Source organism: Rousettus aegyptiacus, unplaced genomic scaffold (genome assembly GCF_014176215.1).
Source record: "Rousettus aegyptiacus isolate mRouAeg1 unplaced genomic scaffold, mRouAeg1.p scaffold_m13_p_2, whole genome shotgun sequence".
Lineage (NCBI taxonomy): Eukaryota > Metazoa > Chordata > Mammalia > Chiroptera > Pteropodidae > Rousettus > Rousettus aegyptiacus.
The window spans coordinates 157,567,094-157,593,010 of NW_023416295.1; the positions used below are offsets into that span (position 1 = coordinate 157,567,094).

The window sequence follows — 25,917 nt, forward strand, 5'->3', positions numbered from 1 at the left end:
GATCAAACTAGTCAGAGTTAATTTTACTGCATGCACTAAGCACCCCCAAAATATATGGGTGTGAGAATGTGAGGGGAAAGTATAGTGACCCCTAGGAAAGGGCAGTCGCCACAATCTGCACAGCATATAAATTTATGCAAGACTTTTTTTCCTACTCAACATGCAGGACCTAATTTTTAATGTTGAGCTTTATACTTATGACATGCTTTTTAATTTTTTCAAGTGTAAGATGAAAAGATACTCTATAGTTATTTACCTGGAGGTGTTGTGCAGACAGATCAGGAGTTGTAAAAAATAACTGGTTGACACCTGCTGCATCTGGAGTTGTGAGGAAAACTTTCCCTGGAGTGGAATCTTGCCTGGCCAGAATGACTTTGCTTGGAGTAGAACCATCGTGATTTGTCAGAATGAACTGCTTGCCTTGTGTACTATGATCAAGTGCTGTCACGATCTGGATTTTTTGGCCAGTTTGCTGCTCTGTAACAATCTAACACAATCATGTAAAATTAGTAATCAACTCATTTTTTCCCCTCAAAGAACAGTTTGCCATGCCTTCAGACAAAGCTAGAAAAGCATACCATTACATAAATATTTAATATAATACAACAGCAAAAATATTTAGACCTATTTTGATTCCTTCCTTCCCCTTCCCTCCCTCCTTCCATTTAGACAGAAATATATTGGGTGCATTCTATTTATGAAGCACTGTTCTGGATCCTGGGACGGAGCAACAAAAAAAATCTTTGTTCTCATAAAGCTTTTATTTTAGTGAGAAAAGGCAAATAAAAACCAAATAAGCAAATAATATTGTCAGGTGGTATTAAGTGCTTCAAAGAAAAATAAAACTGGGTTAAGGTGAGACTCACTGATGAAATGAGAGCAATGAGGAGATAACGTTTTTGCACAGACCTGAGTGAATTAACGGACCAAGGCTTAGGATTCGCTAAGGGAGTGGAGTGCATCCTAGGTTGAGAAAACACATCATAAAAGAAGGCCATGGGGCAGGAGAAGAGTGTTCGACACATGAGGCAAGAGACACAGTAAGAGAGCCGTGTAAGTGGAACAAAGTGGAAGAGAGGCATTATGGCAGACGATGGGATGGGCCAGATCCTTTAAGGATTCTGAGGCCATATAAAGTCTGGATTTCCTACTATGTAAAATGGTGATACACTGGAGGGTTTATGGAGCACAGCAGAGCTAGGATCTTTTTCAAAACAATCATTCTAGATCTAGTGTGAAGACTAGATTGTAAATGTTCAAGAGCAGAATTAAGGGAGACCAGAAAGGCTACTACTACTGACACTGGCAAGATCTGGGTATTATACATGGGAAGATACTGGCTGAGGACAGGGAAGTAGCCATGCTGGGGCTGGGGAGGACAACTGAATTTGAGATGTTTTATGAAGTAAAAGGAGATAAGATGAACTGATGGACTCAATGTGGAATATAAGAATAGTCAAGGATGACTATAAAATTTTAGCCTGAGGAATTGAGAGGATAGAATTGCCATCTGCTGAAATGGAGTAGTTCAGAGAAAACCAAGTTCATGAATAAAGAAAACTAGCCCAGGATTGAGGATTTTTGTTGCTGAGCAAATATTTTACATAGTAAACTCATTAAGCCAGGTTAATTCCTTGATTTAAGTTTTAAATGGCAAAGTTGCTTTGTTTCCAACTTTTTTCATTTCTCTGAAATTTTCATTAAGATTATTTTCTATGCAAAATTTACAACAAATTCTGAATCACTAACTGGTTTTTGTCTGGAGGACTGTATTGATTATCACTGCTGCCAATTTGAGTTTTCTTTGTTGCCCATTATTTTTACCATGTCCTATTTTTCTGGGTGCAGTTTTAACAGTTATCAATTTTATTTTACACAGACTATTTTTTACCAATAGTCTATTTTACATAGACTATTTTTTACCAAGTCCAGTCTCCATCCTCTATAAACACTTTAAAATGAGACTCTCAAAGGGCTTTTGTTTAAATGGGCTATATCTATTATATTTACCATACTAGAATTTCAAACAAAAATTTAAAAAAATATATTAATTAAAAATAACATATTGTTAAAATAAATAGCATAATATTTATGAAAAATAAGTATACTTTCCAAACAAACAAAAATTGAGTGGTGACAGTGGCACTGATATACATTTTTGCAAAATGCTTTACTGGGTAGCTATGACTTGCCTCTGCATTTGATCTGTTGTAATACGTTGTTTTGGTTAAAATATAAAAAGAAAATCCAGCCTTACATTTATTGGTTGAAAGGAGGAAGACTATCTTAATAAACAGCCTCTTCACACTGCGGAAACTATTCTCTAATACACCAAAACTTGACAAGTGGTAGCTTTTTAAAGGTTTCTGCAATATGGAATTAGAAGCTATATTAAAATCCATTAGTCCACTCTGCAATCTGAATGGACCCTTTGCTCATGAGTGATTTTATAACACTATGCATTGGTCATCTGGGAAACACTGGTTTATCGAGTTATATACACTTTTTAAATGTTGACATTTCACATGTCATGTAGCCTCTGCATCATTCTGCTATATACTTGTGAGAGAATGACAGTGAAAAGGCAAATAACATTTTAGTATTATTATGAAAATGGTTCTGACCCTGCTGATTCTTTGAAGAAGTCCCTAGATGATATTTTGAAAACCTTAGGATTACAGTACCTCTTACTAAGGAGCAGGTCATAACTGTTTAAAAAATGAAGATCTGTCTACTGACATGGATCTGTTCCCACTGGCCCATTGAGACTGGCCTCAGATTTTGCACCCTCCAAAAACATTCCCTGACCAAGTCCCTACACTCCTCTATAATTCCTTGTTAGTTGTTTTTCTTCTATGCTCCACAGCACCCTATACAATCTATCATAGCACTTACTATATTCCAATTATTTGATAGTCCAATTATTTAACTATCTCTCACTAGATTATAGTTACATTAAAGTAATGAGTATCTTCTGTACTCCAGAATCTAGCATATACATTTGGTGTAATTACGTTCGGTAAATCAGTGAATGAACTGTAAACTAGACATACCTCTCCCATCTGTTGTTCAATAATTTGATGTGCAATTTCTTCTATGGTTGCCATGATCTAATTGCCAAACTGTCCTGCCAAAAATAAAAAGATGGCTTTTCATAATCATACCCACAAAAACATATTTATTGAAGAATTTAGAAACGAAATTTTGATGACAGGATTTTCTTCAAAGTAATCCAGTTAGGTGGATGGGAGTGGAAAGGAATTAAAAAAAGAAATTGGCCATGCACTGAGTTACTGAAGACTGGTGAAGTCTATACACAAGTTCATAAAATTATTCTGCTTTTATATATTTTAAAAATATCTACCTAAAAAAATGACTCAACCAATTTCACTTTTAAAAGATACTAAAGCCTAAACAGGAGAACTCTGATACAGACCAAGTGTTTATTAATTTAAACAAGGCAATCCCATCTGTAAACAAATATCACTGTAGCCATTTAACACACTTTTATCAATATATTGTAAAAACTGACAAAATAATTGCATTCATTAGGAAGATTTCTCTACAATTTTGTGACTTCTTCATTAGTGGCAGTTTCTTATCTATTAAGGTTAATTTGAATTTAATGTAAAACTGTCTCCAAATAAATTTGAGAGCTTGTAAGATTGAGTTGACTTTATCTTTGCCTTTTTTTCTGAGATAGTCAAGAATACAAAATTTACTTCTGACTTTATATTATATATTATTATTCAAAAATATTCTTTAATTTTAATTTCCAAATTATCTGAATTTTTTTCCTTTAATTACTTTTATTAAAATTTTAAATGCTTCAATTAGTTCTGTTAAAAGCAATATTCAATATTTAGCTTGATTATTCAAGTCTCTCTCACTAGGTTGAAAAGCAATGGCCTCAACCTCTCTGGAATCAACCAAGAGGACAGTTCTGTTCCCTGGGCCTGTATGCTCTGGGCCCATGGTGTCAGTGACAATCCCGCCAACTTCTGACCCATCTTCAGGGTCATTCTTTTCTTTTCTTGCAGAATAACACATGTTCAAAGCTGAACAGCTCTATGGGCCCATTCAGTAGAATTCCAGAGGTATGAGAGTCTTCATTCACGTCAGCTGTGTCTCCTTCAATTCCAAGCTGGCAGCATTCCTGCTGGTATAAAATTCTCAAAAATCTTGTTACCTCCCATGCATCCTATTGTGGTGTAAACCATCAGACAAGAGAGTCCTCTATAGATCTCTCCTGGATAACCCATCTCTATTCCTAGCTTCTGTTGAGATGGCTGATTGGATCCATAAATCACATGCCCATAATCTCTTTAGCAAATAGTCGTTCAGTCACACCCTGGGTAGTCTCTCCAGAAAATGCTTTCTCTTTTTTTGTAATATGGATAGGCTGAGTATTTTCCAAATCTTCCAGTTCTAGTTCTATATTTCTTAATAATTCCTTCTTCAATTTATCTCCCTCCTCTCACATTTTACTGTATGCAGCAAGGGGAAGACAGGCTGCATCTTCAATACTTTACTTAGAAATCTCCTTGGATACATATCCAAGTTCATCACTACAAGTTCTCCTTTATACAAAACACTAGGACACAGTCAAGTTTTTATAGCATACTTTATAACAAGGTTTGCCTTTCCTCCAGTGGTTCCAATAACATGTTCCTCATTTTCATCTGAGAGCATCTACCAACATTCTGTTGGTGATGATATGTGCATATCTCTGAGACAATGGCAGCTTTTCCCACAGCTCTCTTTCCTTTCTGAACCCTCATCGGAATTGCCTTTGATATTTATATTTCTGCCAACACCTTTTCAAGGCAATCCAGACTTTTTCCTAGCATGCATCTCAAAACTCTGCCAGCCTCTACCCATTTTCCAATTTCAAATTTTTAGGTATTTGTAACAGCAGCGCCCACTTACCAGTACCACAATCTGTATTTGTCTACTAGGACCGACATAACAAAGCAGCACAGGCTGAATGGTTAAAACAAAAATGAACTCTCTCACAATTCTGGAGGCTAAAGTCAGAGACAAGTTGTTGGTAAGATTGGTTTCTTCTGAGACCTATCTCCTTGGCTTGTAGATGGCTGTCTTCTCTCTGTATCTTCACATGTCTACCCTCTGTCTGTATTGCAATCTCTTCTAAGGACAATAGTCATACTGGATTAGGGTGCACCCTAACGTCCTTATTTTAACTCAAATACCTCTTTAAAGGGTTCGTCTGTAAATACAGTCACATTCTGAGGTACTGGGGACCAGGACTTCAACATACGAATTTGGGGGGAGAGACAATTTAGTCCATAATACTTAGGCATAAATCTAATAAATGTGCAAAATCTATGTAAAGAAAACTTTAAAATGCTACCTAGAGAGGGAAAACCACCTGGTAGAACACATAAGAAAATGGTTACAGTGACTACCTTTAGGGAGAAGAAATGGAAGTTTGGAAACAGGGATTGGATGGAGACTTATTTTTCATCAAATGCTTGTTCCTTCAAAATTTTAATTACCAAAAATTTATTACCACAAAAGTTGATTAATAAAGGAATCTTTAGCAGAAATCTTAAAATCAACACTAGTGTTATCAGTATATTAGACTCCAAGAAGCAACTTCATAGTGAAAACTTGGGTAAACTATTTCTATACATTATTGTTTGATGACTTAAAAGTATATAAATATACACATATAAAAGTATATAAATAGGAAGGCCTGAATTCAACTCTAAGCACTATTATACAAGCTAACAATTACACTAAGATCGACTATTGTTTTAACCAGAGACCAGAGTATGAGAGGTATACTCTGAGATACACGTAGGTATGCATGCATAGCATGCGCATGCTTAACTGTGTAGTTTGTCATTAGCAATGCTAATGGACCTGAATGTTAACACTCTTGGAACAGTATTCTTGTGTACTGAATTCAGGGGTTTTCGAATTTTTCTTTTCTGTTCAGGAAGAAAAGAGCTGGACACTGCAATGGATTCTTAACCTGTTTTGGAGTTATAAAATCCTTAGAGAATCTGATTAAAGCTATACCTTATCCTCAGGAAAATATACACACAATATGTATTTGGTGAATTCCATTTTGTGATCCAGTGCATCAATTTTCTACTTCTCACTATAGAAACCCTCTGCACTACACTACAGTAGTCTAGTGCTTTTTTTTTTTTCATTTTGTAGAATCATGTTATCCAAATTGTGTAGCAAAAGAATGCTCAGGGAAAGTTTTACTTCAGTAATCATATATACCTCAATTTGTGATGAGTAAAACAAGAATGAGAGGAATCTGGGAAAAACGCTTGACCAGAAAGGTAGACTAAGAACCACCTTTCCCCTCTGGACCCCTCTCTCCAACTAAACCTATCTTCCACTGCAACCTTAAACTATCATATCCTACTTTGTAAACTCTGTTAGGTGTTTGTCAAGTCGGCTCATCCTTTTAAGATTCAAATTAGGAAGGCAGAGACACAGTGATATAAAGTCAAATCTATAATCCTATTTTCATCATTACCTACCTCTCTCATGAAACTATACAGAAATATAATATATATTTAGATGTTATATCCATGAAATAAACATATACATGAAATAATTAAACTATATCATAAATCTTATTTATTTCAAAAAAACTTTCACCATTTACGAAAATGAGGGAGACTATCTCAATTAATTATAAATCCTATCTACTTCTTAAGTTCTACCAAACTTCACAAATTTCCACAGGATAGTTAGTATTATTCCCTTTGACAGAAAAAATTACTAGCAAGGTGGAAATGATAAAAACTGGTGAGAATAAAATAGGTGTTTCGTATGAAATCAAGTATTTATTAGAGTGTCTTAGTCACTTTGGTTGTGGTAACAAATCAATAACTGCTAGTTCAAGTTAAAAAACATGGAGAGGAGAGCGGGGGGACAGGGGAATATGCACTGCTGGGGCTACGGAAGAGCTGACCTGACCGGGGCTTATTTCCAACTCTGTAGAAAAGCACCAGGAAAGGGAATTCCAATTCCTGTATTCCAATTTTAAAATCTTGATAATGGATTCTGATTGACCTAGCTTAAGTTGTGTGCTCATCTCTCAGATTAACCATTGTACACGGGGCAGGAAGAGAGAAAGATTAATATGATTGGCAGATGTTTATTTATTTATTTTTTTCCTGAAAGGCCTATTTATCGAAAGACGAGGACTTAGCACGGACATGCCTACTGATATAATCATCATGAGCTAGGCGACTGCTCCAATTTGCTTCTCCTATTGATACATGAAACTCTTCAACCAGAAGCCCACTGAACACTATCAAGCTACCCAAAAAAATTTAATTCAACATTAACTCCAATTTTCCGCAGTCAATTGGAGAAATCTCAAAAAAAAAAAAAAAAAACCCTTATTTTTATAAGAGACTATATCAAGAGGTCTACTCTGGCTACTTCCAAATCAAAGTCCTAATTTCTTGCTTTGTCAGTTCTTCAGTAAATGACAAATTTAGTTTTAAAGTTATGTTGTTTTAAATAACCTCCAAAGATTCTCGAGCATTCACAAAATAAGATTAATTTTATGAATTTTTTCAAGCATACCATAAACATACTAAAGACTTTTTTTTTTTCTTAAGTTGGTAAAAATAGACATAAGGATTAAGGTCAAGGCAGCCTTGCAATCTTCGACATTAAAAACTTGAAGTTTGGAGTCTTTTAAGGACTGGAGGCGCTTTTACTTTCTCGTGAAATCAAAAGACATTAGGGATTACCAGTTACAGAATCTTCTCAATAGGAAGGGCCTACTGACAGTTTTTAAAAAATCAAGTAAGGTTTGTTACCAGTCCAGATCTTATTCCCAGCTTGAAAAGAAAGCTGAAAAAATGGGAGGCTCATGGAGAATTCAGTAACAGAGAAAAGAGATCTATAGTCTTAAATGTTTTCTAAAGAAAATTAATTTTAAAAGGAATCATTATTAACAAAGTATTTTAAAAAATAGGCAAATGAGCAAGAAACAATGTATCTTGTACATACACATATAACAACACAGACATCTCAAAGATGTCTGCTAATGTTGTCCTCTGAAGGAGAACTGTTTATCTCACAGCAAAAACTCTTCTTTTTAGATTCATGTAAGACAATTACATCATAGTTTGTAATGATTTTATTAACGTCATTCATTAATTTCTGTCCCAATGCCATTTTCACTGATGATTTTGGCAGTCTTGTCCCTTTCCTGTCATCAACATAGGTTTTTCAGTGTCCATAAAGACAACCTAAACTGTAAGCAATCCAGTTTCTTGACCTCAAAATCCAGTAACATCCACCTTATTGCTACTTTAATATTTTGCTGCCAGACTGATCTAACATGTATATTACAACAATTCTTAGTATTCATCGAAGCCTTCTCTATATATTCAGGATGAGGTGGCATGTGCTAAACCGTATATTCTAGCTATATACATCATTGTTATTCCTTGAATAGTATGGTATATCATGCTGCTTTCGTATCTTTGCTAATGGCTTTTCTCTACCACAAATGTCACAGAATCACTAGATCAACATGTTTGTTTTCCAACAATGTACCTCCAAAAAAAGTGAGACAAAACAGGCATTCTTTACATATTGCTAACTGAAATCTAAAATGTTACATAAACTTCCTAGAAAAGTAATTTGTCAATGTGCACCTATAACTGATGGCAAAAAATTGGAGTCGATGACGAATTAAATTTTTCTGAGTAGCTTGGTAGTGTTCAGTGGACTTCTGGTTGAAGAGTTTCATGTATCAATAGTAGAAGCAAACTGGAGTGGCTGCCTGGCTCATGATGATTATATCAGTAGGCATGTCTGTGCTAGTCCTCGTCTTTTGGTAAACAGGCCTTTCAAAAAGAAAAAAGAAAAACTGAAACTGCCAATCATATTAACCTTAAAAATATTCAAATTCATTGACCCAACTATTCAACATACTTCCATTCAACAAACACTTGCATGCTTACTATGGTCAGGCGTTTTTCTAAGTGTTAGGGATACAGTAGGGAATATTAAACTTCCCTTTGTGAAATTTACATTTTGGTGGGGTGAACAGACAACAAACGAAATATACAATATCAACAAAATGTAAAAAGTGGAATGGAGAAAAACACAGTACAGATTAGTGATAGAAAATGCTGGGGGTGAGGGGAGGATTGCATTTTTGAATAACAGATCAGAGATCGCCCTACTGTGAAGGTGACATTTTAGCAAACACAAAAGTTTGTGCAAAAAATATTCTCATTAAAATCATTTATAAGAAAAATGCTTAATGATGAAGAGAAAATGCTTATGACAAACTAAATGCAAAGATCAAGAAACAAAATTTTACAAGTAACTTTATGAAAAACAAAGATTAAAAATAAATTCTCAAATGAATATGTGACTTTCTAACAGTGACTATGTTAAGATTTATAGGTCACGTATTTTCTTCTTCATGCCTTCTGAATGGGTATCAATTATTGTAATGAGAAAAGCAAGCATTCCCTTATCTATGGCCCACTATATACCATGTGCCCATTTATCTTCTAAAGCACCCTGCCTTTATTTGCATAGTTCATTGCTTTTCAATGAACTAATTTTTTTCAATGAACTTCTAATGTTTAACAGTGCCTACTACTCACTCATTAAGTGTTTACTGAAACATACTTAACAGGAACTGTGAGACTTTGGGACTTGACAGTGAACAACACAGAAAAGATCTCTGATCCCGGGGAGCTTATATTTTAATGAGAAAACAAAATTTAAAAAATTACCATATATTAAATGCTATGGAGGAGTGACAGAGAACTAAAGGGAGAGAGTTTACATACATATAGGTAATAGAGAGATCTAAGCCTCAAGTCAATAAAACAAGAGTTCCAATCCCATTTTTACTACTTACTAAATGACATGTCGGCCACTTACACTGATGCTATTTCCTCAAAAAAGGAAATAGTTTCAATACAATCTATTTAAAAAGTTGTAAAAATTCAATGTGAGTCAAAATATCTATACCAATGGCTAACAGTTTCTTACAAGTAACAGGTAGCCATCCCCGAAAGTTAGCTGAATAAGCAAAGTGCTCAATAAAAGAAGAGGAAGCATGATCATCACACTGGAGAGGGGGAGTCTGAGAAAACCTCATGGAAGAGACATCTGAACTACGCATTGAAGAATATGTATTTTTACCCCAGTCTGAGGGACAAAGCAAAAAGCATGAGGATGTAGCCTTTACTACTCCGGAGCTAGTTCACACACAAAACACACACAGTTCTATATTCTTGCCCTTGATTTTTTCCGCACATTTATGTTGATCTCATTTCTACATACCTTCCCCACAGAAAAAATTCAGCATCAGATGATGCCATCCTTCTTCCATTCAGATTCAAACTTTTAAGTCTGTGCCCTTTGGCTACATCAGATACAGTTCATTTTCTTTTCCCAACATTTGCTCTCCCCTCCATTCTTTCCCTGCTAGTCCTACTCCCATTAACTGAATGTAGGCTGTTGTCATCCAAAGCAATATTTTGCAAACTTTGTGTTGTGAGCCACTTATAAATGGGTAAATTTGTCAGATTATTTTTTAAAGAAAAATAGAATAGAAAATAGTGCATCAGGTATAGTGAGTATAAGAATAGTCTTATGAAGACTTGATTTTAATTTAATGTGTGTCCATAACTGAGTCATGATGCAAATCATATATTTTTTTTTCTGTGCAGTGTAGTCAAAAAAAGTTTGAAAATGTGACATAAAACCATGATTCTCCTTCCCCGCCCCTGGTGGGGTAGGTGGAACATACCTGAAAATCTGATGGAAGTTAAGGTTCTCCTCACCAGAAAACACAAGCTCACATTCACATTACAAATGATGGTATATGCTGAATTTCAAGGGGTTCATAAGACCTCCTATGGCCAGTCCAAGGCCTTCGAGTTAAGAACTTAATTGGTAAAATTTCAGCTACTGCCAGAATTGAGTCTCCTGAGTGTATATTTAATACACAAAACTTTGTGTATATCTAAGGCCCCTAGAAGGAAAGAACCATGTTTGCATACATTGGAAGTCCTAAGAAGGCAAGTTGTCAGCAACTTTGATAAGCAGCACTATCTTAGGATGCTTACAAAACTGAACCATAACCATGTTCACCTGCTTCATAACCATCAATGTATCTTTAACGGTCAAAGAATAAAGTTTTCGGCCCTTCTCTGATTTTCCCCCCCAATATTTATTAAGTCTCTATAACATGCCTAGCACTGTAGTCACAAAGTAGAATTTCTTTACAGACTGACTTCCTCATCTTCTCATTTTATCTATCACTTCTAAGAATGGTCTCTCTTCAGGTCGATCTGGGATGCTCTTTATTCCCTAATATAGTATTTCAAGCTCCTCCTCCCTCATTTAAATTGTACCTGACCTTTAAGACCATATACAAAATTATATGTAAAGGTGCATTTTTCTAGAAGGCTATTCCATGGCTTTCATAAAAGATTTTAAGATTGCAGAGGGTCCTAAAATGCAAAAAAAATAAATAACTGTGTTTATACTACTAATTCTTTATCCTGTGCTGTTTCATTCGTCTTTTCTATTTCCCAAGAGTAAGAATTATTTTGGAGATGTTTGCTGCCTTTGCCTCCTTCAAAACCCTTTCCAAAAGAATGAAACATTCCTACAAAGAATGATATTACATTTCATGTGACCCACATTTTTTTTATAAGGCTAGAAAGATATTTTACATCTACCATTTGGACATAGAAGCAAAATTTTTAAACAATAAGTCTGTACTAACCAACCAACTAACTACAAAACAGACATCGTTCAAACACATCAAAGTCCAAGGCCCACTCACTGCTTCTAGAGGCATAAAAGCCCCACAGGCCTTACTTTCATGTCTTTTTGCTTTTCCTTTCCAGTTATTTATTTTTTTAAAAACAGGCTGATCTACTTAGTGAAGGTTATGAGACAACTTGGCAACATTTGTAATTCATAAAACGGTATCTGCAGGAGTTGGAGGCAGAGTTCTTAACAAAAGAGCTACTGGAAGCTTGGCCATGCCCAGTGCAGTGAGGTCCCCAGGCCGTTACATGCAATTTCTCAAAAGATACAGGTCTGAAGGTAGCGGCTACTCTCGCCCCGTTTGTAGTGAAAGCGGAGGGCGTTATTCCGTCCGTCCCGTGTGAACACGAGAATGAGTAAGGTACCCTCCGTGAAAGAGGGTCAGGCCTCGGCTCGCGGCCCCCCGAGGCGGGGGCCGGCCGCCGCCGCGTCCCGGGAAGCCGGCGCACCGTGCGCCGCTCCCCGAGGCGGGGGGAGCCGCGGTGGCGCCCCGACGGAAGCTTTTCCTGTAGGTGAAAGGTCAGCGGCGCCGCGGGAGAGGCTGCCATGCGCGCCGGGCGGCTCGTGGGCTTCCCTCCGGTGCCCCGCCACCCGGCCCCACTCCGGGCCCCGCGCCCCGGCCCCGGCCCGTCTCAGAGCCCCGCGCATTCGGCCCCGCCGCTTCGGCCACTCCCCGCGCTCCCAGCCCACCCCGAGCAGCCCGCCGCGGCGCTGCTACTCGGGCCGCCGCCGCCGACCGCAGCCCGCAGGCTGCTGGGAGGGCTGGGGGTGCGGTCGGTTGGCGGTTGGGAGGGGGATGCACCCAGCCCCCCGCCCGGGGCGCGGCCGCTCTGCTCCACACCCGGCACTTCTTACCGGCGCTTCTCTGCCGAACTACGTCCTGCGCCGGGCGTGGACCGGACGGTCCCGCTGCAGCGGCTAGCGAGGGGCTCCGGGAGGAGACAGGTTGGAGAGAGCTGAAGGGGATGGGTGAAGAAGGGGAGGGGGACTGGGAGCTTTCTGGGTCTGTGTATTTGGGGGGGTCAGAGTTCGTGACCTCTCTCTCGTCTCCGGAGTGCGCGCTCCCGTCCGCGCTTGCGCACGAGTGGTGTGGAAAAGCGGCGAGAGGAGGTCGTGACGTTCCTTGGTGGAGGGATGAGACGACCGAGCCTCGCAAAGTCGACTGTCCCCTATTGGCGAGGAGGGAGACTGCCCCGCCATTGCTGCATGTCATGGTCAAGGACTTCTGAAGTCGCGTGCCCGCCCTTAGGTCGTTAAAGTTTTGAGACGTTTCAGATTTCAGTAAGAATAAATAACCTCATCAATTTTAGACAGTTGTGTTTCTAATTTCTGGAAAACTGGGCTCCATTATAGGCTCTCATCTTAGACTAAGGTTTATTAGAGGACTAAGAAGTCTGAGTATATCCCAATAAGGTATTTAAAATTACCTTTAATAAAACGAGCTAGGGTAGAATCCTGTATAGTAAGGCAAAGTTTTACTTATCAACTCTTGGAAGTAAGTAGGTCTAATGACTAACGAGCAGGAATAGAATCATTTAGGACGTAAACTTCTGGAAGGCTGCTGTTTTTGTTCAGTGATGTATTCCCAAGCCTACAGGATAGTGCCTGATGGTCAGTAAAGATTTGTGAAATGAAGCACTGATGGAGCATCACATTCTGACAGTGACTGCCTGTGGCACCCAGGTGTGACAGGAAGAGCTGCCCTGTGTGCAAAGCACTGTGTGCTTTGGACTTCATGAGAAGGGGTCCTCGAAATTTTTTTAGTATTGATTACACTAGAAAAGCAGTTGTGGATTCAGGCCAGAAACTCAAGTGAGGAAGAACAAAGGTGCATCGAGGACATTTCCCTTGTCATTTCCATCTAGAACTAGGCAAGACACAGAAAAAGGGCATGCCACACTCCCTAACAAGTGGAAATATGCTTTATGCTTCATTCTCTATAAGCCCCCCTCTTCCTTTTAGTAGTATCATTTGTTCTGTTTGGTGGTTTTAAGGCAGCCCCTCCTCCTCCTACCCCACCCCCAAATCCTTAAGATGGTCCCAAAGGTGAAAGCTAAGAAAGTCTATTTTAGGTCCAATGGGAAAAAAAGGCAATCTGAGACCTTTTCTCTATTCTCGGTGCATAATATGCATGCTTATAGTGATGCTTGTGGTTACGACATCCAATTAATTCGCTTAAGTCACAATAAGTTGACTTATTAAAATTTGGAAGTAGAAGCCATTTTGGGAATGTCATTTGTGAGTGAAGGAGAGCATCCCCTAACTATGCTTCAGGAAAACAGGTCAGTGTGGTTTGTCCTTAAATGTAGCTCTTTAAAAAAATATGGTTTAAAAGACATCATCACACCAAAAGTAGATACAAATTTATTTTGTATAAATATAGTACATATTAACATTATTTACAATGCTAACAATTTATAAAGGATCTATCTATATGGACAATAAAATACAAACTATTATCACTTTAAGTAAAAAGTTTCTAGAAATTCATGTCATTTTAAAAAAACAAAAGCATTTCAAGATTGGTTCTTAAGATGGGATGACCAACTCATATAAAAGAAATGGCCTCACCTCCATCCATCCCCATCACCACCAAAAAAAAAAAAAAAAAAAAAGGGAGTTTGATATTGAGGCTTTTTGAAAATTTACTACAACCTTTATCTTTGGAAAAAACTACTAGAAATTATCTATTAAAGGGGAAAACAGTTACAGATAAAATTTTCCTTTAGAAAATATTAAAAGTGGCATAGGCTCCAGAATATTTGTGTCTTGGAGGCACTCAAATATATATATATATATATCTCACAAGGGATCCACTTGAAGTAATTTAGTTCACCAAACAAAAATACTAAGTACTCAATGCATCCGCTCTGCCAGATGCTGAGGGGGAAATCTCAAATGAAAAAGCTACAGTTGCTGTCCTCAAGAATAGAATGTGATAAGCGCTATAAGAAAGTTTGTTTAGGAGGAAAGACCAGATCTAGTCTGAAAGAAAAGGGGAGGGAAGCACTAGGATCAACTTCACAAAGAAGTCTTGGATAAATCGAAATAGGGATGGAGAAGGGTGGAAAAAAAAAAAAAAAAGAAAACTGAGAAATTTTGAGGTTGGCTGGAGAGTATAATAACTGAGGAAAAGTGTTCTATGCCAAGCCACTGGGAAGCCAATGAAGGTTGTCAAAAGCAGGGATGAAACCAGCACTGTGCTTTAGAAGATGGCTCTGGCAGTGTTTAAAATGGCACCATGCAAAGAAGGCATTGGAGTTAGAAGAAAAGTTATTCCAGTCACTGGAAAGAGGTAACAAGGATGTGAGCCAGGGCGATGAATATGGAAAATATACAAGAGCAATTGCAGAGGGTCCTGTTGAGACTTGGAGGCAGATTCTGGAATCTAGAATGGTGTTTTTCCATTGTAGAAGAAAATAAACAGGTCTGAATGAGTTTTAGTGATATAAAGTTTAAAATGTTTAAGAAGGATTCATGTGTTGATGTCCGACAGGTAGGTGCCAATATGGCCTTGCAGGATGGTGGAAAGAGTAGGTCTAAGCTCTGAGTTATAATTAGGGCATTTGGGTGGGTTGTGTTTGAGTTGTACATGACAAGAATCACTTGTCTTCACTTGTAGAAGAAACAAATATTCAAATAACATTCAACAAATATTTTCTCCTAAAAGATACAAAGTAGGTATTTTATGAGAAACTGATATATTAGACATAGTATCTGCATTCAAAGAGTGTACAGTGTAAGAAAAACAGGATTTGCTTCTCTGCAAGTCTCTGTGACTACATTTGACTACAACAGTGGATTTCAAACTTCAAAAACAGGTACAGTGAAAGCACATTCTGAGACATATCAGCATATGCTGTGATAACATTTACATTTTAACTAAATTACTAAATAGCAGGCTCTTCCTATTTCTGGATATAGTCTACCAACCAAATATAAAATACACATTTGGCTAACAAAACTGTACTTTAAAGTTGTCTTCTTCATTTAGTTGTGTCATTATAACTTTATATTAAACAAAGGTTGCTCTGATGATCTCATTTTAAGAAATGCTACTCCATACTCAAAGAAATCAAGCTTTTGGTTTGAAAAAGAGAGAATTAAGTATCTTGGGCAAAAGACAATAGGAAGATACCCAGTATATTAGGGGACAGGGGAAAACAGGTTGAAGAATTGTTCAGACACATGGGAAAAGTTCAGAGAACCTTTCTCATTTTCCTATGGCTCTGGTCGGGTCCTCTACATTTACAGCTACCACAGACAAAGGAGGAACACTGGCTGGGGACACACACTGAGAACACGAGCCTTCCCCTAGTTTAACCTGGCATCTCTTGTATAGGTTACTTTCAGCATCCTATTGGGCTTACTTAGCTTTATTGCTGCTCTTCTTTCTCCTCACAAATAAAAGGAGTTACTGAAAAGGGTTTGATGTAAGCGTGTGTAATATATAATCAGTGTAATACATACAGCATTCTTGGGATCTAGGTACTACTTATACTTATAAAGCATACCCAATAATACCTTTCTATTCCCTAAAATGTTAGCTATCAAGAGATAATGTTCAAAATAACTATACAACAAAATGTATATAATTAGTTTCTCAGTTGACACTGAATGAGCCAGGTTAAATAATTGATCAGCTTTAGTAAGTTATGAGGATTGATAAGGGGGAAAGGGAATGTAATATAATTCCACATTTAAAATATCTTTAATGGGGATGGGTAATCTGATAGCTTCCTCAAAAAGCTATATTTTATATTTTTCAAAACCCCTTATGGGGCTACGCCAGTAGCTAGTACAACCATAAATGAGTTTCACATGTAGTTAGAAGAACTACTAGGAGTTTGTGCAGTGTTTCTTCTATTCAGATTTATAACCGGCTCTTGATTCAGCTAGCTGTTGGAAGATAGAACAGCCTAGCTGATATTTTGTAAGACTCTGAGGTTTAAAGCAAATCTTGTAGTTAGAAGGTTAAGAGCTCAAGAGGAGGAGAAAAGAATTCCAAATAACTTACTGTTTTGAGAAGTGCTAGACGCAATGATATAGAAGGAAACACTTTATAAAGTATACCATTGGTCTCCAAAAAGGATATACTAAAAACTTCAGAGATTTAAACATGGAAGCCTTATTTATGCTATCTTAATTAAAATTAATGAGCTGCAAAGAAGTATTAGCTTACCTACAGTAGCAGAAACACTTGGGAGACAGTATTTGAGGACTGTGTGAGGTTGCAACAGGGTTTAAAATGATTCTATAGCAAGCAGGAGCCAGAAAAAAAATACAGCAGCCAACTCTAGATTTAATATGGATTCTGGTGCTGCAACAACATTCAAAGGGCTTCAGAAAGGCACTCAGTAATTCTCTTGGCAATCATAAATATCACACTGAATTAGAAATCCCTTATGTGAAAGAAAGGAAAATTCTTACGGCCTTTAGTGAAATATTCTATGGATAACTTTGCCTTTTAAAATAATTTACATTTAGTTTAAACTCAGTCAATAAATGTATATTATGAACATCAGGATCACTTTAATTATAGTGTTAATTTCACTTTTCTTCTCTGGATAATTTAATTTACAAAGTAGTTCCTCTGTTAATAAGTGCACCAAAATTATGAATATAAATCTTCCCTAATGAAGTGCATGATTGGTTAAAGAAATAAAGGATTTTTAAAAAATTACTCTGGAAGACAACACAAAGTAGTATTTCAAAACCTTTAAAAAGAATACTATACAATTCAGTTAATACTGGCTTAAAATTTGTGCTTTTTTGATATGGTAATTCCAGTTCATTTTTTAAAGCACAATATTATAGGAAATGAAACATTCTTTTAAGATATAAATACCACCATTGATTGGGCTCAGAACATAACAGCAAGGGACATTACATAATACTTGCCATAGTCTGTTTTTTAAAAAAGATCAGGCTTAATGTAAAAGCTATGGAGTTGATTATTTGTGTTCCTCTGCAAATGAAACATCCTTTCCTACTCACGGTTCAGTTAAATAAAAACTCAGGTTCTATCCCTTTGCTATAATTCCTTGATGCTGTAACATTATCTCATGCCAAAAGAGGTACATCACAGTAGAAATAGGTTAGATAGTTTACTGGAATTTCATTTCACAGTTACTGAGGTAGAAGTTGGCCATGTGTTTTTCCATTAAAAGATACAAACTGATTCAAAGACATGCACTTTTGTTTTCAGCAGTTTTAGAATAATAATTTCTAAACCAAACACTGCTCCTTGATGTGTTTTTTTATTTACAAAGACTTGCCACTAGTGAGAATGTTATTACAATGTAACGCTATAAAACACATTAAGAAAACAATGGACTATGTCACAAACAGTTAATAGGGCATACAATATTAAAATACGTTTTCTGGTTTCTAATGAAAAGGTACTTTAGAATTCAGTGTGAATTTCAGAAACAGCTCTATTAAGTAAACATCAAAATTTTAATAAATAACATACATGAAAAAACAAACATTAAAAAAAATTACCTCATACCTAACAAAATAATTTCTTATACTTGAAGATTTTGGCTGGATTTATCTTGGCAGTGTTCATTTACAAAATTTTTGTACTGCATTTACTCCATTATGATGAAATTCAACCCTTTTGGAATCACAGAAGAGATGAAACCAATAGTGCTACAATATTGTGCCTTCCTGAAATGCTTCTATCCACCTATTAATAAGAGAAATTTGTTAGATTTGTAAATATAATCATCCTTATATGTGTTAAGACAATATAGATAATAGCTATGTCTGGGAATCCAATTACCCTAACAGTATATTTAAGATCTTTCCTATAGCAAACTAGAATTCTGTATATATGGAACTATCCTTTATTTGGTAATTTGGCCAAAAATCTGGCCTGAAAAGTGCATTGCTTATTTCTTTGAGGCATGAGGAAGGGGCTATTTCATGGAAAAGTTCTATGAAGTCCCAATAATCTCATTTAACTGGTTTTGGAAGTGTAAATATCTTCAGAGGCCTTTATTTCAACCCTCTTTCTGCTTTTAGGGACAGTAGCTCTCTCCCTGTCTGCTCCCTTAACCAGAGATCCCTCGGGTGTCTATAGTATAGACCTGTACTAAAATTTTCAGTGACAGGGAATCTAGCATTCAACCTACCTCTAGGTGATCAAAATTTTGCATGCAATATAAAAGTGCTTCACAGTTTCACATGTGTTTCCAAAATCCTTTAGTCTCAAAGTTTTATCTGACAATACACTTAGCTGCAATTATCCAGAAGACACTTGGAGGTAGTACTTCCCCACTAGTGTAACTGTTTCTGAACTTACTATGAACATTTGAACTCAATTTAATTAGTAAAAACAGCCTATAACAGATTTGGTTCATATTTGAAGAAAAGAATTTCAAAAATTTAAATTTAAAATGCAAATGCATATAAATTATACCATAGGAAGGCTTTTAAAAAACCCAAATTTTCCTTTGAAATGAACACATCTGAATATTCTGTAATGTGCAAAAAAGCAACCCATTTGATATTAATAACCTTAAAGAGAAACTTATAATTTAGCCTGTATTAATTATTACAAGTAAGCTGATTCCCTTCACCTAACTACATTCAATTCTATCTTAAAGCAATTTCTAGCTTTCAACTTAAAAATGTTAGCAGAAGATGTATATTCAAAAGCAGTAATGTTTAGCAGTTTGCTTATGAATACAGATGAAAATGATGAGAAATATAATATCTAACAGAATAAAGGGCAATTATTATTTTACCTAGGTAATTTTTACAGAAAAAAATAGTTAAGTGACTATTTAAAAATCTTTTTCAGTACCTGAAAGGAATTATTCGGAGTAATAGCTATACAGGGCTGGATACCCTAACACAGACTAAAAAAAAAATGTCTTATAGACTGTAACATTGCACCTGACACATGTAATTCTGGTAATTCTCACTGACTGAAGAAATGACAGACCTTGCTTACTTAAAGTAGTCTTTTTTTTTTTTTTTTGCACTTTTAAGCCTATTCAGAAATCATGAGCACCTTTTAATGAAAACAAAAATGTGTATTTTACAAAGCCAAAATAAAAATAAAATGGAAAAGGTGAACTGAATGAACTGTTTTGTTCAGAAAGGACCTCGATTTCAGAGAGATGCTTCCCTGTTAAGCAACCTCATGACATCTAAATAAATATTCTTGGAATTTTGAAGAGACTTGTTTCAGCCTTTACCATCTAAAATATCTATTTCCTTTTACTCATCACTGGAAACAGCATGGGAGCCTCTTAATGTGTTTGACCTTTATCCCAAAGAAGTAAGTTAGCAGGCAGCTGTTTAAACTCCTGCTGTTCCCTGGCACAATGGAATCATTGGATTGCCAAATCTTGGAATGTTTCAAGAGAAGATTCTTACCCTCACTGAAGGAGAGGTCAAATACCTCAGCTTCCCTTCCTTTCAGCAGAGCAGCATCATGCTGCTTCCTCAAAGGTCATACGTACGCAAAATATTTTGGACACAACTACCTATTTTCTTTCCCCTTCCGCCTCCTGAAAACGCTCCAGGTATTCTTGCCTGTCTTTAGAAGCAATTCTAAAGAGTTTGAATAAAATCTTTCCAATTTGGATCTCTGACTTAAATTCTTAGTTGTTCCATGCATAAAAGGTTATCTTAAAATCAATCATTTAAAGCAACAACTCTAACTTTCATGTAAAAAAGACAAATATGTCTAAATTACTTACTTCTGAGCTGTGTGAGCATCATCTGCTTTGAATACATAAAACACCATGCTTTTGTGAAGTAACTGAAACACTCTAGACTCTGAATTCTCATCTTTGACTTGAGTGACAGTGAATCCTAGTAAAGGTTGACTCTCCAAAGCTGCCACATCCTAATTTAAAATGACATAAAGGATGAAGGGTTTTAAAATTAATACAAAATTCAGATTTGCAAACTCTTGATTTATATAGCTCCAATTTAATTTCACATGCACATATATACAACTGATAATTCTAGCAACTCATTTATTTCTCATTTATTCAACAATATTTATTGAGCCACCTCCTTCCTACCCACCCCAGGAACCAGACACTATGCTAGACAGTTTTCAATGTGTTCACATCCATTGAATTTCACATTATATTTTCCTGCAACCACAGGAGGTAGGTAATTATATTACTTTCGTTTTATGGATGCAGAAAATGTAGCTCAGAAAGGCACGTGATTTACTCTAGCCCCACTAAGGAAAAGCTTGGACCCTAGAGCAGTGGTTTTTCATACGATGTTAGAACATAAAGTGATCACATAGGAGAGATGGTAGTTTTAAACAGCCAGAAACTGTTTATAACCCAAAGGAAATCTAGCTTATCTATGCTGATGCTTGATCAATATAATCTAGGGATACTCAAGGGGTTGTCATCCAAGAGACCTTGGCAGAAAGGATAAGAACCTCTGCCTTTAGTGAAGTTAACAGTAGGTGACAGAAAAAAAAAAAAAAAAAACACCTTACATTTTAATACTATGAAAAACTAATATTTTTGAGTAAGAGCTCTCTAGAAAAAACACAGACATTGTTCATAGTAAAAATAAGAGCAACATCTCCTCTTCCAAAAGCAAAGCCAAAACATACAAAAAACAGATTAAACAAATACTGTAATTGTTTCCAGTCGGCATTATAAAACAAGACCCCCAAATTACTCACGTTTAGATTTCCGATCTTACCTCACTTGCAGCATATGTATATAGCACTTTATTTTTTATGACAAACCAGAAGTGTTTCCAAGGTTTTTTATTACCCTTTGATCTGTACAAATAGCCACTCATAGAAGAATCTTCTGTGTTTGCTGATACCTAGATTTAAAAAAATCCATAGTATTTAATGGTTTTCAGACAAAAACAAAATTTTAAAAAACAGAATTGCTTTTAATCACTGGTTTTGAAAACAATAACCATAAAAATGTTTCAGAATGAAATCGTTTATTTTCAAAGTCTGCTACTGTACAAATTGAATACCTGCCATTATTACCATGAGCGTAAAAACCCTTTATACAGAAGCAGTTCTAGAATTTTACCTGATTTACATGTGTATTTTTTTTGTGGGTTTGCATGTGTTTCTGGGTTGCCAGAAGAAGAAAAATAATTCCAAAAGTCAAAAATGCTTTTTTAAAACTGCATTTTGGGGCATCTATATGGTTTATTGCTCTTATTTTGGGGTATAAGGGAAAAATACTTATAGCTTTAATTCTGTCCCTGAAATAGCTTTTTGGACTTCTAAACACTGTACCAACAGAAAAGTAAACAGAAAATTCTATTATTAAAAGTAAATAGAAAATAATTTTATTAATGGTGATTTTAAAGATCAGTTTCTGCTCCTCAAATTTTGGTCTGAAAGCTTACTTCATAAAAGGCTGAAAATGTTTTAATCTCTAGGCGCAAAGATAATAAACTTTAGTGATTATAATCTGTCAATTGAACCTTTTCTGACTTTTTTCTTTAACAATTAACAAAAGAGATATAAAAAGTCAAGTTTAGGAACTGCCTTATCAGTGGTATGGTGAAAGGACTCTTAAGAGGGTCCCATGACTCCTGCCTCTGATAGTCACTGCTGTACAACCTCTTCCCCTTGAGTGTGGGCGGGGCCTATGACTTGTTCCTAATCAAAAGAATATGGTGAAGGTAATGGGATGTCACTGCCATGACTGCTAGGTTATATAAGACTCTATCTTGCTAGTGGATAGTTCTAGAGACTTTCTTCCATGCTTGCTTTGAAGAAGTAAACAACCATCTTGGGAAGACCATGTGGCGAGGAGCTGAGGACAACCTCCAGGCAAAAGCCAATAAGAAGCCAGGGTTCTCCGTCTTACAATCGCAAGGAAATGAATTCTGCCAACAACCTAAATGAGGATGAAAACAGACTCTTCCCTAGTCAGTCTCCAGATGAGAACTCAACACTGGCCAACACCATGATTGTGGCCCTAAAGAGATCCTAGCTAAGCTATGCCTGGACTGCTGAGATAATAAATGTGTGTTGTTTTAAGCTACCAAGTTTGTGATAATTTGTTACACAGCACTAGAAAACTAACACTGCTGGGCTCCGTGAATTGTAAAATTATATTTTAATCATGCAGTAATTATATTAATTTTATGTAAAAGATGCTATATTGTTTCATGGAAAACTTAATACTTAATGTTAAATTAGAAATATTAAGTGCAAGTAAATTTGTATAAAGAAATAACATCTTTGTATAAAATCACAAAATAAATTATTTAAAAAATTAAAATGCTTACATTCAAATGAGATTTCAAGTAAAATATAGTTACATTGGGATACTCCTACATACTTAATATAAGTGTTGTGATCATTGTTCAAAATATTTGGTACATTATTCTTTTGGAGCATTTTAGAATTAGTTTATCAGCCATACAAGAAGATTAAGCATAATATTGAATAGCCATGCAAATCCTCTATTATCTTTTAAAAAACAAAATTGGTATTAACCAGCTTATTCATCTGATGCACAAAACTTTCCTTCCAAAGATCTGTTTAAAAATAAATTAGATCCAACTCAAGAGATATAGCCCGCTATTATTGATGGTCTGAAGTTCTGAATGTAATTCTAAGAGGAGTTTCTAAAAATGTATTGAACATTATTAGAATAAGAATGCCAATTTCTCAATCCCTCAAAAAGTTAAACATAGAATTACCATATGACCAAGCAATTCTACTCCTAGCTATATAACCAAGCCAAATGAAAACATATGTCCACATGGAAATGGGTACATAAATGTTCATAACATTGTTATTCGTAATAGTCAAAAGGTGGAATGTCCAATATGGTGGTTGGACAACATTGTGAATACACTAAACACCACTGAACTGTATACTTTAAATTGATTAATTATGTTACGTGAGCTTCACCTCAATTAAAAAAAAAAAGACAAAAAAACTCAGCTTCCTAAGGAGAATACTTTGACTTTTATAGCACTTAACAACAGATCAAATTAATTTCCCCAGTATGACTAAAAAGGAGCAAAGTAGTGGTTCTCTAACTTCAGTATACATCTAAATCACCAAGAAGGCTTGTAAAATTTTCAGATTCTGTAGGCCTTGGGTGGGGCCTAATAATTCAAATTTCTAATAAGTTCTCAAGTGATGCTGCTACTGCTGCTGCTGCTCTGAAGGACACTTTGACAACTAGTGGAGTAAAAGAAATGGCTGCAGTCGGGAAGCAGAGGCTTGAAAGTGAAGGACTGTTTGTGTGGTTGGGTGGAAAGATGTACGAAATGAGACTGGAGTTAGGCTGATCCGGACTATAAAGAGATCTGTAACCAATGCTGTGGAATTTAAACTGAAGAGGGGAGTAAATGTAAGAATTATATTTATAAATTGTGACATTGGCATGGAGAGGTGAAAAAGTAGAGAACTGAAAACAATTTCAGTTAATGAAGAACCTTAAGGTTCTAAACATCGATTGAGATTCAGGAATGAGTGATGCAAGAGAGTTCAGAAGTACTCAGTAAACTGGATTAACCAGTTTCGTATGAAACTTGGCAATTAGACTTGAAGTCCTATTCTTACTATTTCATGAGATTGGCTAAAAATCACCTCTTAGTATTTCAATTGCCATGATAGAATACACTTAGCTTTACATAAGAAATATGATCTTGGTCAAGTTTTTTAGACTTGTTTACTTCTATCCTCCGTGACAGAACTCTTCCATAGTAACCAGACAAGAGAACAGAATTTAAAAGTCTACTCTGGTTCTGCTGGCCATAAAACTAGCATAGGTGAAACTAATTAATAAACTAATTAAAGTGGGAGTGGCCAGACAGGCAGGGGCTGTCTGCTCTCTCACACTGGCTGAACACTTGAATTTGAGGAACTGGGATGGGGTATCAGTGATGTCTGTGGATCATGCCACTGATAGGTCTAACTGTTCAGGCTACTATCACTATAAAAATTTTCTTTTAACTTTAGAGGAAAGACAGCTTACTATTAGTGATATCAGCTGTATATAACCAACCAATGCCTACAAATAACCAGTAAATGCTAATAAAATGCCCAAAATACTCTATAGACTTCTTCCTCTGGTAAGGGATCTCCTCAAAGTAATTTTTAAAATTCATGTGTATCCAATTATCTTTATTTTCTGTCATTGTTACAAAGTGTTCTCTAAACCTTTCAGAGTCATTTTCTAAATGACTAGCTCATACGGGAGACCAAACAAGATAAAGAGGCATCAGCTACACCCATTACCAGTATTAAAATGCATGTCATAATAGTAGTGGGAAATGACATCTTCCTTTATGAAAGAAAAAGTGTATTATATGCGTATGAATAATTCAGCCTCTATCAGGTTGCAAGTTTAATGGAAACACTTACTTCTTTGAGAGCAGCTGGGATTTTTTTCTGTTTCCTCCCTGATGGAATACTATGTAAGACTGATGATAAAGCACTTGAAGGAGATTTATGATTTCCAGGAGATCCGATCTTAGGAGAGTTCTGGTGATCTAAAGAAATCAAGTACACTTATGAAGCCGATGGTAGCTATTGTGTAATTCAATTGAACTCAAGTCAATAAACATTACTGCATAAGATAACAATGTAAGGATATAGAATTCCCTGGGTAAGAAAGACAGGGGGCCAGAAGTTGAGTGGGAGGAAGACGTTTCACTGTCTCTTTATATTTTTTCAACACCCTTTCGTGCCTTTAGAATTCTGAAACATATTAGTGTACTACCAACTTAAAAAAATAAATTAAAAAAAACTTATGGCTTAAAAAAAATCTAACAATATCATTTAGTATCTAGATTCATGACCAAGTAATATTACAATGAACAAGGTGCTAGAAAAGGCACTATAAGGAAGGAATTAATTTTGACTGCAGAGGCTCAGGAAAAGCTTGGAAGAGAATGAGATGTTTGAGTTGGCCATTAAGGTATAAAGAAGAGTTTGCCAAACAAAAAGGAGGAAGGACACTCCATGAAGAGAGGTCAGCATGAGCAAAAGCAGAGAGGTATGAAATTAGGTCATCTATTTGGAGAAGAATGAGGCTGAGGGACAAAAGGCCAGTTCTAAGGAGACTGGGCTGTTGTTTAGGCAGTGGGAAATCAAAG

General features: G+C 36.2%; 2 protein-coding genes across 8 annotated transcripts in view; both read right to left on the reverse strand.

The window, feature by feature from the left end:
* Window positions 1-12,813, reverse strand: part of NR2C1 (nuclear receptor subfamily 2 group C member 1) — a 40,484-nt gene extending 27,671 nt beyond the window's left edge. For 3 of the 7 annotated variants that reach the window (XM_036237224.1, XM_036237225.1, XM_036237219.1), the window contains exons 1-3: window positions 12,682-12,813; window positions 3,054-3,127; window positions 257-487 (exon numbers count right to left, since the gene is read on the reverse strand). In XM_036237224.1, the coding sequence (XP_036093117.1) occupies window positions 257-487; window positions 3,054-3,107 (285 nt within the window). In that variant the 5' untranslated portion in view covers window positions 3,108-3,127; window positions 12,682-12,813. The other 4 variants (XM_036237220.1, XM_036237221.1, XM_036237222.1 and 1 more) reach the window with 4 other exon arrangements.
* Window positions 12,814-17,108: 4,295 nt separating this feature from the next.
* Window positions 17,109-25,917, reverse strand: part of FGD6 (FYVE, RhoGEF and PH domain containing 6) — a 95,925-nt gene continuing 87,116 nt past the window's right edge. The window contains exons 18-21 of the mRNA XM_016162752.2: window positions 25,184-25,311; window positions 21,523-21,651; window positions 20,544-20,692; window positions 17,109-18,517 (exon numbers count right to left, since the gene is read on the reverse strand). Coding sequence (XP_016018238.2) covers window positions 18,481-18,517; window positions 20,544-20,692; window positions 21,523-21,651; window positions 25,184-25,311 — 443 coding nt within the window. The 3' untranslated portion in view covers window positions 17,109-18,480. The remainder of the gene's footprint in view (window positions 18,518-20,543; window positions 20,693-21,522; window positions 21,652-25,183; window positions 25,312-25,917) is intronic.